Source organism: Dermacentor albipictus, chromosome 1, assembly GCF_038994185.2.
Source record: "Dermacentor albipictus isolate Rhodes 1998 colony chromosome 1, USDA_Dalb.pri_finalv2, whole genome shotgun sequence".
Lineage (NCBI taxonomy): Eukaryota > Metazoa > Arthropoda > Arachnida > Ixodida > Ixodidae > Dermacentor > Dermacentor albipictus.
The window spans coordinates 176715741-176730881 of NC_091821.1; the positions used below are offsets into that span (position 1 = coordinate 176715741).

The following is a 15141-nucleotide window of genomic DNA, read 5'->3' on the forward strand; positions in this document are numbered from 1 at the left end:
AAAGGTTAGGAGGTATTCAGGGGAGTCGTTGGCGGCATGTTTTTGAGGCATTAGAACGGCCGGTCAAGCAATAGGTCGAGTAATTTTGAAATAGTTAAGGTGGCGACGAGGAGTCTGCGGTGCAATGTGTGGGGTGACTGAAAGGCAGCGGCATGGTCTTTCAAGGGGCACTGCCCCACGCGCTTAACGTAGGTGTCGTTACGGCGGCATCCAGAAGGCGATACTCCGGGTTGAGGCGCCGAAAAAGGCATATTGACTTCGGAATGTGTTGTCGAGGGGGTTTAAAAAAAAAAAGACTAAAAAAGGGGGCAGGGGGAAGGGGGGGGCGAAATCGGTATAGCAAACAGGAGGGTGACGCGTGCAGAAGCGGGCGCGGGCAAGTGTACATGGAAGAAGGGGATCGTACACTTGGTGTAGACGTAAAATCCTGAAAGAGTACATTAAATTGAGTAGTAGGCAGGAAATTTTTTTTTCTTTTCTTTTCTTTTTCTTTTTTTTCCTCCCCTTCTCCCTCTCTCCCTTTTTTTCCTCCGAAATGAAAGAGTAGGTGAGGTTAAGAATTAAAGTTGGCTGGTGGCCTAATGTGTTTTGTGTATTGGTTGATGATATGAGAGTTTCAGATTTAAGTTACAGAGTACCAGCAAATTATTTCCATGTGGTGTGTCTGCAGCCACCAATAACATGCTTGTTTATATCAGCTTTTCCATTGTGGAGCTAGGCAAAGCCAAGTGAAGCGACCAAGCCTAGCCACCATTTTGCTGTTTTGCTAGTCGGTTTACATCACAGCCATCATGGCTCCATTTTTGTGCCCTAGGCTCTAGAAATGCGTGGCAGAAGGCAAGTTTCACTCGCTTGGCTTTCAACATGAATATCATTGGCTGAAGTCTGACACTACTAACCATCATGCCAGAAGGCGATTGACACCATTACAATGAGAAAGTCAACTTAGAGAAGCAACCTGAAGAGCTTGAAGTGTTTGTGCAACTAGGCAGCTGCATAGCTGCAAGGAGATTTCACTATTTTTCAGTGTATGTGTACAAATAAGGTTTGTTTTCCCCTCCTTGAATTTTGGCCTTTGGCTTCTTTAAAATCCTTTGATTGTACTTGAATTTTGAGTCATGTTTTGTACGAATTCAGCAGTAATGTAAGTGTGTTAAATGGTGGAAAAGAAAAAGCCGAGTTGTGTAATTGTAGTATTGTCTGGTTCGATGCAAATGAATGTCCGGGCATGGGAACTCGGCAGTGTCGCTAGAGTAAATATTTAGACCCCCGATGCAACATGACAGCTTTATGTGGGCCTCGCGGCTAAACCTACCTATGTTGAATGTGTTGCATGTTTTCAGGAATAGCGTTCCACTCGAGTGTCTGTGCCAGGGATGCTAGTCTTTTGGATTCTTCTATACAAGAGAGTGCATTCGCTAAGCATAGATTAGCCAGCGAGGCCCTCTGCTGAGACTGTTCACAGCATAGAATCCCATTATGGTGGCCCACTGGCTATGCGTTCTGCTGAGCACGAGGATTTGATGGTCCCGAGGCGTGTAGTTGTGACGTTCTCTCGCGAGGGACGTCACAGCCAAGGTTGACATATGTAGCGTGCCTTGATGCGTGCGCCTGCATCAAGGCATCCTAGTGTTATGACAAATAACACTGCGCTTCGCATAGCTTGGCTGAGGTGCCCTACTGGACATTTCTCATAGTGCTTTCAAACTGAAGGAAGTTATTCACTACGAAATTAATGGTCCTGCACTTACTACAAGCCCGCACACTACTAATTGCAAGCTGTACAGATCCTGTCTCCTCATTTAAAAAAAAATTCAATAAACGGTCACTTTTTGCATATATTGAAACATAGTCCGCCTAACAGGCTTCTTGCACAAGAGAATCATCTGTTGAGAGAATAAGATCAAAACTATACTCGTGTTGTGCACTGTCTGCACAAAAAAAAAAATTAATTATGGGGTTTTACGTGCCAAAACCACATTCTGATCATGAGGCACGCCGTAGTGGAAGACTCCAGAAATTTCAACCACCTGGAGTTCTTTAACGTGCACCTAAATCTAAGGTCACGGGTGTTTTCGCATTTCGTCCCCATCGAAATGTGGCCGCCATGGCCGGGATTTGATCCCAGGACCTCGTGCTCAGCAGCCCAACACCATGGCCACTGAGCAACCACGGCAGGTTGTACAAACAAAACCAATGATGACTCAATGCAGTGATCACACGTGCTCACAGTGGGTGACAGTGTGTGCGTTTATGTACCGCATTGTGTGAATGTTTCTATTTCATTGCTGGCGGTACTGGCGGTGTGTTTGTTTGCTTGTCTCTTTTGTCTTTGTTGTTTTGAACAAATATTTTAAAGGTCATGTGTGAAAGATAACGCAGTTCAACCTGTTCAACCTGTTCATGTTTAACATGAAGAGCTAAACCTTACATTCGTAACATGTAGGTTATTTTTTGTAGCTGATTAAAATTATTCACTAATTTTTTTGATACAATAGCTAAAATTGCTATACTTCAACTGAGTACTTACTGTTGCAGTCATACCCCTGCTTAGTGGAAATCGTGAAACTATCATTTTCTATATGTTCACGATATGTGCTAATATATGCATTAGCGTCGCAGTAGTATTTCAGACTCCTAGAGGGCGATTTTTTAAAAACGCAACAGGGAGCGCCAATGTATTTCGTACCACATTTTGGAGATACGACACAAGTGGTGCTAGTCTTGGCATTTATGCTAAGCAGGCATGACTTCACTGCTGTGCAGTTTCACCATTTCAAAGCATAACATAAATTGAATACTTAAAAATGTTAATTAGCCAGTATATTTAATTAGCTACATGTACAGTGTCATATATTGCAAAAATATCTATCTTCAGATAATCAGCCTGAAGGGGCTGAATTGTCATTTCACGGGCAGTTCATAAAAAATATTAGTAAATGTGTTCTATCTAAACAAGATACTTAGAAGATATGGTATACTTCAGAAGCCTTGGGAATTCGATATCACTGGCGCAACTTCTTGCCAGAAAATTAGCGACGAAATAAAGAGAGGTCAATACAAAGCGCACTTTTGTGCACTCCTGTCCTGTATATTATGCAGTTTTTTTTTTTTTTCGGCATCAATGTGCCGTGTTATACATGTTTATACGAAGCTGTGTGCCTTAGGTTACAGCATATGAACAGTACAGGGCATAAGCAATCATCGTCTAGCTAAAGCTGACAAGAGCTTTTCGAAAATACTTTCGTTATGCAGCTATAGGAATTTCGTCGTGCATGGGGACATGCAATAGCCCTTTGCAACGACCTAATATTTCTGTGAGTGCTTCGATGCCTCATTATTTATAGCTGCGCTGCGAACCACAGTGCTGCTAAGATTCACACGGCAGGTTGAAAACCTTTATTTTCAGTTCCATTTCTCTACTTTCACACCAACTCTATATGCTCCCGACACCGCTGACGCAGCCAGCGCAGCAGGTGCGTGTACGTGGTCCCTCACTCAGCATCGCGCCGATGGCAGCGCCAGGTACAGTGTACTGAACAGAGCACGTGTGAAATTATCGAGGTATTTGCCATTATCTAACGTGGTCCTTCATGCATGAGTTCACCGTCCATCCACTCGTTAGACAAGGAAATCTCATATCTGCAAGTTTAAAACACCTCTGGCCACGTGCAACCTCAAGTAATTCTTCTCCAAGTTTATCACGCCCTTTATGTTTCACTCATGCTTCTCTGCATATATATTTCGCGCTTGCGCAATAAGCATATCTATTGGAAGTCAGTGCCTGTGTCATGTGCTCCTTTACTGTGCCCCGTTTTTGCGCTGTTTGCTGAAGCATGGGTTTGTACCAAAAGGCCCGGCTAGCCAATATCTTGAAGTAATAGCTAGTTTACACAAATCATAATCATTAAGCACTTAGTTTATTATACTGTCACAAGCCTTTGCAAGTCTTTGCACTAATGCACGTAGCTGTCGCCAGAACAAGGATCCTTTACGATTCTAAATATGTCGTTCACCTAATAACTATATATGGGCGAATTTCAGATATCTTGAAGAGGGGGGGGGGGGGGAGCTGCTGAAGGACTTGTGGGCCAAGGACACCTGTAAAAGGGCCCTTTGCTAGAAAAACTACATTGATTACAAACCGGTAAATATTCAAAAGCAGAGTCGATTGTGTGTTTTTAAGGTGGTTAGGTTAGACGGCCTGGACAAACACGAGATGAAGTAGGCAAGGTAAGGTGAAACTTGTTTTGGACTTCCCGGTGGTGGCCTCCTCTGCAATGCATTCGTGCAAGCCGCGTCCAACGGGGCCTTCGAAGAACCATATACATTTAACTACTTCGTGAAGCCAGCCGAGCGTCATCTGCTAGCGCATTGCAACGAGGCCTGAAAGGCAATTCTCTCTGCCAAAGCAAGATATATGTAATAAGAAAAAGCATACTTATGTGGGCGCTATTGTGAAAGACAGCTTAACCTCAGTTTTTTTGATGGATTTACCTGTGTGCAGATGACAGTGCCCGCTTACAAAAGTGGGGGGCAAGTGCCCCCGTGCGCACCCCCGGTAGATTCCATATGCGCGCGTACATTTCGATATAGTTTTCTTATGAATGTGCTCTTCTATGTACGGGTGAGAAGTAAATGTTCCATTTAGCGTGAGGTTGCAACCGCGAACTTGTTCTTAACATCATGCCTGGTTACGCTCACTGCAGGGCAAAGGCCTCTCGCATACTTCTCCAACTACCCTGGTCGTGTACTAATTGTGGCCATGTTGTCCCTGCAAACTTCTTTATCTCATCCGCCCACCTGACTTTCTGCCGCGCCCTGCTACGCTTCCCTTCCCTTGGAATCCAGTCCATAACCCTTAATGACCATCGGTTATCTTCCCTCCTCATTACATGTCCTGCCCATGCCCATTTCTTTTTCTTGATTTCAGCTAAGATGTCATTAACTCAAGTTTGTTCCCTCAGCCAATCTGCTCTTATCCCTTAACGTTACACTCATCATTCTTTCCATAGCTCGTTGGGTCGTCCTCAATCTAAGTAGAACCCTTTTCGTCAGCCTCCAGGTTTCTGCCTCGTATTCACGTACGGGACAGAAACCTGTGTTAATAACAACCGCTTGTTAGTAATTCACATCCTACAAGCATGCAGAATTGGGTTCTAAAGAACATACAGTCAGAGCGAAAAAATTTGATGGAAGGTAGAGAAATTTGCATTTCTAAGCAAACTGTCTGCACCTTCACAATGCTCATGTTGCAAGTGGCCGTGCGATCGCTCGCTTGATATTTGATTCCCGGCGCAGTGAGAAAACTCTCGGTACCTGCCAAATTTGACTTCACCGTTGTGGAAAGTGGAGTTGCTCGAGTATGTTAACTGCACTTGCGTGGCAATTAAGGACGTAGCACTGACCTGCGTGCTTATCGAAGATAAACATCGCATGATATTTGGTGCTAGAGATCACTTAACGCTGTGTTCTTGCTGCAGATGGTGTGCTTAAGCTTGACTGTCATTGCCCGTAATTGCCTATGCAGTGCTGACGGTAGAGCTTATGCTTGCTTTGCGGAAAGGTGTGCATGACGAACCATCGTAAATGCGGGCACTCCTTGTGCAGCTGCGGCGGATAAAGTTTGCATGTCAGTCTCATCCCATACATTCAAGTCTGTTGCTCAGTTCTTGCAGTTCACGACAGAGCACGTATTCCCTCTACTATTCCATAATTTAAGTAAATAATCCTAAGCGACTCCTGGCCTCCCGGCGGAACATTGCTGGAGTGGCGATGCAGTGGCTTATGCCTGCTTGCTCACGATTCAGAAGGCGTTCAATGGCGACAGGTGTGTGGTGGCCCCTAGTGCGCGGTGCGCATACTGCTCGGTGTAAAATAAAACGAGGTCAAGAGGCCAAGGAAAGCATAAGGGAAGGTAAATGCAGTCTTTAATGAAATGTAGAAATAAAAATTTGGGAGGGGCCAGCTGACTTGCACTATGTTGCAGAAACACAACCCAATTTTCAGTGAAGCTGTTCCTTTCGAGCAGTTGCACCGAGAATTTGTCTCCTGTAATTAAAGGACATGTTTATTGCCACAAATTAAGACACACATAGAAGAAAGAAATATAGACGATGGACGCTCGCACAATTGAAAATGAGAAAAAAAATAGCCGCGCAAGCACTCCGTACAGATGGTTAACCCGCGAAATTGAAACATGCAGCCCCGGTGTTTATCACTGGGTGAAACCTGACGGTTCATGAAATGACACCTTGGTAGGCTGCCGGATCCTCGGTACCCACTTGATGCTTGCGCTCGGCTGCACAAACCTGTTGTGCCCGGGCTGCAGCATCGGCACGCCGTAGGCGAGCTCGTTCCCGGTACTGCTTGCGGCATTGCTGTTCGAAAGCTGCCTGCTCCTCAGGAGTACGTATGACGCGTGGCCTACCCATTTCGGAGCCGGATAGAAACTGCTGCGCGCGCGCTCGTCTGCAATGGAGAGCAATGACGTCGCTACTGACGCTGCCAATCGCACGCCTCTTTTTTTCGCGCATGCGCATGTGCTGCGCCGGAGGAGTTTTCAGCGTACAGGCGACGGACGGACGTGTCGGCTAGCCATATACAGCTTCGCTGTAAATGTCATGCGAATCCTATGCACTGTGGGAATCGATGAAAGCGAAGCTTTCTGAGCTGCTTGCCTGCTTGCTTGGATTGGCGGTAATTAGCGGTAATGTTGAAGGCGAATGTTTAATTTACCATTTAGCACAACATGAGAGCGGTGAGTTGGTGTTAGATCCTGAAACGATTTTGTACAAACGTATGGAGTCCTTAGGGTAGGTCCTTCTGATCGTTAATTGACGGATCTATGTGCTCCGCGTAAAGCCTGTAATTTATTATGAGGTTTGAAAAACGTACATTGCTACCGATCACAGCACGTCACTCGGCTGTGACCATTTGACGCAATTTACCCGCCGCGGTTGCTCAGTGGCTATGGTGTTAGGCTGCTGAGCACAAGGTCGCGGGATCGAATCCCGGCCACGGCGGCCGCATTATGATGGGGGCGAAATGCGCAAACACCCGTGTACTTAGGTGCACGTTAAAGAACCCCAGGTGGTCGAAATTTCCGGAGTCCTCCACTACGGCGTGCCTCATAATCAGAAAGGGGTTTTGGCACGTAAAACCCCATAATATAATTTTTTTTTTAATTTGACGCAATTTGTCCTAATGGCGCCAGTAGGACGAGTTATCCGTTTGGCTGCCCAGGGCGCATCATCGATAATTTTTCTAACTTCATGGTGAACAAATGTTCGTAATAGTTGGAATGCCAGTTAAATTATTTTTATAAAAAGAAAGTAACAAAGAGAATGGACGAGGACAATTTCTCACTATACTTAAGCACTTCCGGCACAAAGCAAGTGTCGTCTGCTTGTGTTACAACGTGCTCCGTGTTGACGAGAGCACCGCGGTCAGTGTTGATCTCGATCTTTATTTTCACAGGCACCAGGGCTCGCTCTTGTTACGCTGTGGGCCGCAAACGTAGCGATTGGCAATATGTCAAGCTGCGACATCGCGTACCTCTGCAATGCAGCAAACGAGCGGAGTGGTTGCAACGCATTGGACTGTCGCTATCCGTTCGGCGCCAGGATTTGAGTGTTTGCGGCCGTCACTTTACGCCGGAATTTTAGTGCGTCCCGTTTTCCGGCAAGCGCGGCAGCTTTGCCGGTTGAGCGGGGGCGTAAGCGTGATCAGCCTATCTAGAGCAGCCAGATTGATGGCGCCAGCTGGTGGTGCAAAGCTCGATCACACAAACACAGAGCCAATGACTATGTTCTTCTTAGCTGCTGGTGTAAATTTTCGATAGCGGCGTAATCGTGTTCACAATTACGCCGCTGACGAAAATTTGCACCAGCAGCGAAGCAGAATATAGTGTGTTATTGCAAATTTAACTGTGTTTGACTGGTTGAGCTCTATGCCACCAGGCGGCTGCACCGCTCTGGATGCTCACGTTTACGCCCCCGACCATCCGGCAATCCGCCCAAACCACTCCCGTTTGCCGGAATAGCGGGCACGCTAAATGTCTACCTGTGTCCGTTATTCGGGTAAGCGCAAGCGGTCTGGGCCTGGCCGTTTGACCGTGCCGTTTTACGGGATGAGCAGAAGCGCAAACGTGAATTGCCTACACAGTGCAGCCACCTGGTGGCGAGAGCTCAACCAAACACAGTAGCTGTAACGAAGTCTATGCTACTTTGCTGCTGGTGTAAATTTTTTCAGGAGCGCAATCGTGAACACCTTGTTTTTGTAAACGTTTAAAATGTTTTAAACTAGCTTAGAGCAATATTAATTAGCTGTTTGCTTGGCTGGCTAAGCTCTGCGCCACTAAGTGGCAGGACCATGCAGACCGATCAGGCCGCTCACGTACGTCTTCGCACCTTCATCGGCTTGAGTTTATGCCTCCACCCATCCGTCGAAATGCCCATCTCGCCTGTGGTTACCGGAATACCGCACGCGCTCGGCGCTGCGACACAATGCTCGCAACCTAGACCATATTCTAGTACACTCTACTCGCAACGCTTCGCTGCTCGCTGCTTCAGTAGCTCTCCCTTGGGTTCGACTGCCAAGCGGCTGGCGGAGAGGTTGGAAAGGCTTCGCGCGCTTGCTCCTAGACAACCGGAAGTAGACGACACGACGTGCCATCATGACGCAGAGCCAGTGAAGGCGGAGCTTAGCTCGGATCACTCGGCGAACGAGTTGAGAAAATACATGGCTATGGAGGAGGGTAACTTGTAATCGTCCGTAGCTCTCTCAATGTGAGACGCTTCACACAGGTTGTGGTGCGGATGATCAACTGTAGCTGTACCCTACGCGTCTACAAAATTTGTCCGAACCGTTTCAAGGGCCTTTTATACGTTACCTCGCGTTCACCACTGCTGTTTCTCTGTGTAGTACACATGACACACAGGGGGAAGTGCCTGCTGTAGGCGTTGTTGTGCGCCATACTTAATGACCTCAGATGGTTGAGCATATTCAGTGCCTCAGAACATGGCATATCGCATCGTGGCAGAAATATTAAATTTTATTTGAATTATGGGGCTGCACGTGCCAAAACCACAATCGGATAATGAAGCACGCCGTAGTGGCGAATTCCGGATTAATTTTGACACCGTGGTGTTCTTTAACGTGTCGAAATATCAGCGCGCGAGCGCTTTTTATTTCGCCCCCGTCGAAATGCGGCTGCCACGGTCGGTATCAAACCCGCAACCTCGAGCAATGCCATAGCCGCAAAGCTATCGCGGCGCACACAGAAGTGTTGATTTTACGTGCGACCGCTTCCGTTGTGTCGCCTAGACCCTACGGTACGCTTTAATGCGGCTCTGCTTCTGCACTCCCTGCGTAAGTCGTCCGCTTGACATATTTGCATGGTGTTTATTTTTCAGTAACAGAAACGTACCTTACCGTGCCTTGAACTTAAATTTATCCCGTTTGCCCGCAACTGCTTTCGTGTCTATAATAGTAGCGTTTCCTTGCCTCCTCACGTACTTTTCCCTATCCCCCCCCCCAACCCCCATCCCCACCCTGTATGGGAAATGCGAGCGAAGAGGGGCAAGGCAATTCACTCGTTTTGCGACTGGCACGCTAGTAGGAAGGTAAGCGCTGCACTTTCTGCAATGCTTTTGCGGAGGTTCACGGATAATTACAGCTGTCAAGAGGCTAATGTGATTACGCCCAGGGAGCTCCAGAGGGCATCGTGCACATTCGACGCGTTGCAAAGGTCCAGACGAGTTTCTCGCGTTGCCTTTACTCTTTGCCATTACTCCTGTAATCTATGCACACGCTCTGAAACAGCCCCCGACGCGGTGTGCCAGATAGCAGCATCAGCAGCAGTGGGAAAGTCGAAGGAAGAGGAAAAAAAAAGATTCGCTTTAGTAAGAAACAGGGAAATGAAAGTGGACGAAAAGTTAGACAGCTTGCCGCCATGATGGGAGCTGGACTCACTTCTTAGAGTTGGGTTCCCCATGCCGTCGGTTTTGGTCCTTCACAAGTGGGGGCTTGAAAGCCGGGATTGCGAATACGGCTAGAAATGAGAGCGAGACAGCTAGACTATAGATTGACGTGGCTGTGCGCGTCGTCTGGAGGTTCGCCAGGCCGGAGGAGTTTATCTCGGCTCCATTCGGACCTTGCTCTGCAGCAAGGCTGCCGAAGGTTCGCAAGGCTGGGATGCTCATGTAGATACGCGAAGTACATCCTGTTAGCCCAGCCCTTAGAGCAGCCCATGGCCCGTTCATCCATCAGACTTTCACGTGAACTATAACTTCGAAGCTCGCAGGGCCAGGATGATGAATTTTTGCGGCTACCCCCGTCCTGTAGGCCTAGCCCTTGAAGTCACTGACTGTGCACCTTTCGATCTGCTTGGCCTTCGTCACGGGGGCCACTACGAGAATTACGAGACCGGGATGTTGAGGTCATCCTGGCGGCGTTGCCCTTGGAGCAGCCAGCGCCATACCAGCAGTATTGGAGATGACAGAAACCACGCGGATCACCCTAGAATTACTCCTAGAATTAAGGCAGAAACTGAAAAGCGTAGACAGAAGAATTCGTGACGTTATCGAGCTCTATAGATATACGATATTGAAAGCGACGTTTATACAGGTGAGGGCTTCGAGATGGAAATCTGCCCCGAGCACAGGCTAAGCCCTGTATTCAGTATTGACAAACTAGATAGTCGGCCAAAAAATAATACTAAAGCTAGAAGGAGTAATATTGCTACAGGAATCTCAAGTGTTTTCATTTCATTGATTTCATTTATTAATACTGTTAGCCCATTTATTGGACCGTTACAGGGTGGAAAATATTTGTTGCAACGCAGAAAATGCATGGGCAATCACAGCCTTGTAGACATGTAGATACAAAATAAAATTAATGGGCACAACCTGCGGATCACAACAAAATACAAATGCGGTAGTAGAAGCACACACAGCAACATCAATATTTCCAAGTAGGTGAAATTCGCTACAAACGAGCGGTCGTGGTTAATTTGGCAGGTCAAGGTAAAGGTGTATAGATTTTTCAAACGAACTGACAGAGTCTGTTTGCGGTATGTGCTGTGGCAGCGAGTTCCATTCTTCAATTTTTCGTGGGAAGAATTAATATTTGAATGTGTTGATCCGAGCTTGGAGGGGTGTAAGTTGTTGGTTGTGACTGGTCCTCAATGTTCGGGCCGAGCGCTGCGTTATGTACAGTCCGGTGTTTATGTTAAAGTTACCCCGCAAAGGATAGAGGAACTTGAGTCTAGCAACTCATCTCCGCTCTAGCAGATGAGGACATTCAAGTTCAAGACTGAATCCGTGGACTTATATCTGGACAGAATAAATCTAGCCGCCCTTCTTTGTACTTTTTCAATCCTTGCTGTCTGGTTTTTCGTAAAGGGGTCCCACACGATACAGCCATATTCCAAAGTTGGTCTTACAAGTGCCAAATAGGCGGTTAGTTTCGCTGTCGTGGTTGCCTGCCCTAGTTTCCGGCGCAAAGTCCACATTTTTCTCTCGGCTGCACTACATAAGCTATGAATGTGCCTATCCCAATTTAAATGTTCACTTATCGTTATGCCTAGATACTTAAAGTAGCTTACTTTCTGTAATTTGTGTTCTTCAATTTCGCATTCAAACGGAAGAATATCTTCAATTTTGTTTGTTATTCTTATAAATGACGTTTTGCTATGATTTATTTTCATTTTCCATTTTGTGCACCAGTCATGGACACTACTTAATGCCGTGCTTAACGTAATTTGATCTCCTTTGGATGTTATATGTGAGTAAAGCAGGCAGTCGTCTGCGAATAACCGAACCTTAACACGAGGAAACTGTCTCTGCAAAATCGTTGATATAACACAGAAATAAGACGGGACCGAGCACGGAGCCCTGGGGCACACCTGATGAAACACTCAGAATGCCGGATTTCGCGCTGTTGATTTCCACATACTGCGTTCTATTTTGAAGCGAAAAGCTTCACTACGCTACTCAACACCGCACTTCGCGCGAGCCGGCGTATGTCGGAATTGCCTCCGTAAGCGTGTTCGGAATCGGCGCAGGTGGCCACTGCCGCGCGCTATGCGTCATCGTTTGACGTTCGCCGCAAGCGCGTGTTTATCGCGGAGGCCGACTATATAACCGCTTGCAAGAGAATAGGCGTGCGCATTCAAGAGAGGAGAAAAAAGTGATACTACCGATACGGAGAGCTGTGTTTATGGCTGTACAGAAATCGCAAGACAATGTGCCCAACAAGTATGAATAAAGAAGTTGAATAATCCTGCATAAGTTATGGTATATATCATTGATAAGCAATTTGCATAACTAATAATATATGGGGTTTTACGTGCCAAAACCACTTTCTGATTATGAGGCACGCCGTAGTGGGGGACTCCGGAAATTTTGACCACCTGGGGTTCTTTAACGTGCACCTAAATCTAAGTACACGGGTGTTTTCGCATTTCGCCCCCATCGAAATGCGGCCGCCGTATTTGCATAACTACACAAGGCACACGTATAGCATAACCATAAGCTAACCAGAGCATATCCATAAGTGAAACCGTAAGCATAACCATAGGCTAAATCATGAAGCATAACCATAAGCTAAACCGTAAGCATAACCATAAGCTAAATCATAAAGCATAACCATAAGTATCGCCGAACCTTTTCGCTTCGAGATATCCAGGCTTAACCTTAGCTAAGCCCCAGCCAATTATTTTGAGATTCTATTTAATCCAAGCAACAATAGTACTATTAATTCCAATATTCTTTAGTTTCCTTATAAGTTCTGTGTGTGGAACCCGATCGAATGCTTTCGACATATCAATACAAATTGCATCTACCTGATTTTTATCGTTGTTTGCTTTTGCTAACTCGTGGAGTGTTTCTACGAGCTGGGTGATCGTTGACAATTTGCGTCTAAAGCCATGTTGATTAGGATTAAGCAGATTTTTGCCCTCAAGGTAATCAAATAAGCTTGCCGATATTATATGTTCTAGTATTTTGCAGCATGTGGACGTGATTGAAATCGGCCTGTAGTTTTTAACACAGTGTTTGTTGCCGGTTTTGTGGACAGGTATAACTTTCGCTCTTAACCAGTCAGAGGGTAATTTTCGCTTATCCAGGCATAAGCTGAAAATAATGTTTAAATATTTAGACGCCCATTCTGCATAACGTTTTAAAAACTCATTTGGGACGTTGTCAGGACCAACAGACTTTTTTTCTGTCAATATCTTGCAAAAGCGATAATATTCCTTGCTCGGATATAGTGATAACTGGCATGCCTTCCTGTTCGTGGATACTTTCTGCGCAGATGTCTGCGCTTTGAACTTCAGAAGGTACGAATACAGAGTGAAAGAACTCGTTACATTTTTCAGCAATTTCTGTGTGATCAGTTATGATGGGGCCTCCGAAATCCATGTACGGAATGCTGTCTTTCGTCGGAGCGATGTGACGCCAGAAACATTGTGGTGAACATTTCATAAAAAAAGGTAAGGTCTCAGAAAAATATTTTTCTTTTGCTGAAATTAATTTGCGCTTAAGCAGAGATGATACTTGTGAAATGCCATCTTGTTTCCTTACGTTGCTTCTTTTCATGCGTTTCAGTTTGCGTTTTAACTGAATTATTTCCCGATTAACCCATGGGTTACGCTTTCTGACTTTTCTTCCGTTGAGGCACAAATTTTTCCACACAATAATTGATTATTCTTTCAAATTCCGTCCGCAAGATATCAACGTCATCCGATCCATCGAAAGAGTTGCTTTTCTAAGTAGTCTAAAATGCTGACGTCGTCAGCCTTGTTGAAATCTCTAAAGAAAATTTGTTCCCTTTTCTTATTTTTACATGGTAGACTATTTTTTACGCAAAGTATAACAAGCTCGTGGTCTGAAAGTCCTTCAATATTCACCTCATATTCATGTATTTTTTCATTTAGGAACACCAAGTCTAGCAATGTTTCTCTCGTGGGTCTACGTCTAGTTGTCTCATTCACAACTTGTGTTAAGTTTTGATTAAATGCGATGTCCAACAGGGTGTCACAGTTCGTAACGTCGTGAGAACCACTTTCGAGACTGTCCCATTGTATACCCGGAAGATTAAAGTCTCCCGCAACTATCAAACGCGCGCTGGCAGGTACATTGCAGCACAGATAGTCTTGAATTATTTCAAAAATGTCAGAGGGGCATTTGGGGGGTCTATATATTGCTCCAAGTACACAGCAAATGCCGTTGAGTTTAAGCTTGCACCAAACACTTTCGGTGTAAGGACACTCAAACGTGCGATGTCAATTCCTTCTTTAAAGATGATAGCCACACCGCCGCCCCGCGTGTCAAGTTGCGGATAACCCCATAACCAGGGGGGACTATTTCGGAATCAGCAATTTCGGCGCGCAACCAAGTCTCCGTGACAACGGCAACATGTGGATTCTGCTGCATAAGAAGGTGCTCAAGCTCAACTGTTTTATTTGCTAGGCTTCGCGCGTTTACATTGATTAGGATAAAATTATCTGTGTCCGCTTTGTAGCGTCAAGCAGACTCGTCTTCACTTGCATGCTGCCGGTCAAGTTTCACTCTGCACCCTCTCTCATTGTCCCATGCAAACGCCTCGTTACCAATAAAAGCCCTATCGTGCACGAGCCGTACCTTTACCCATTTCCCTTTCCATTTTTGTGCTCGCCCACAGGTTAGGACTTGAGACTGACTCCAACCGAATAACTGAATTTTATTAGCCCGACGTTTCGGAGCCCATTCGGCTCCTTCTTCAGGGGGTTAATTGTTCTTCGGGGGGTTGTTCTTTGAAGAACAACCCCCTGAAGAAGGAGCCGAATGGGCTCCGAAACGTCGGGCTAATAAAATTCAGTTATTTGGTTCGAGTCAGTCTCGAGACCTAATCAATTTCCCAACCAGACAGGCAATTCTGTCGAAATGTTTAGCCCACAGGTTCCTGCGTTTTTGCGACGTTGCTTGTGAGTAAACATTCGATACAGAAATTTTTGTTCCCTTCAGGTTCTTGCAATTCTTTAGTATTGCCATCTTTTCGTTATAGTCAAGTTATAGTAAAAAAATTGTATTATCACTGCTCGTGTTCCCGTTTTTCTTGCCGAGTCTGTGGATTCTTGCCACAGAGCTAACCTTCACG

General features: G+C 45.8%; 1 protein-coding gene across 1 annotated transcript in view; it reads left to right on the top strand.

Annotated features, from left to right (window-relative positions):
• Positions 1 to 13454, top strand: part of vimar (visceral mesodermal armadillo-repeats) — a 102230-nt gene extending 88776 nt beyond the window's left edge. The window contains exon 16 of the mRNA XM_070529695.1: positions 13382 to 13454. Within this exon, the coding sequence (XP_070385796.1) occupies positions 13382 to 13395 (14 nt within the window). The 3' untranslated portion in view covers positions 13396 to 13454. The remainder of the gene's footprint in view (positions 1 to 13381) is intronic.
• The last annotated feature ends 1687 nt before the right edge of the window (positions 13455 to 15141 follow it).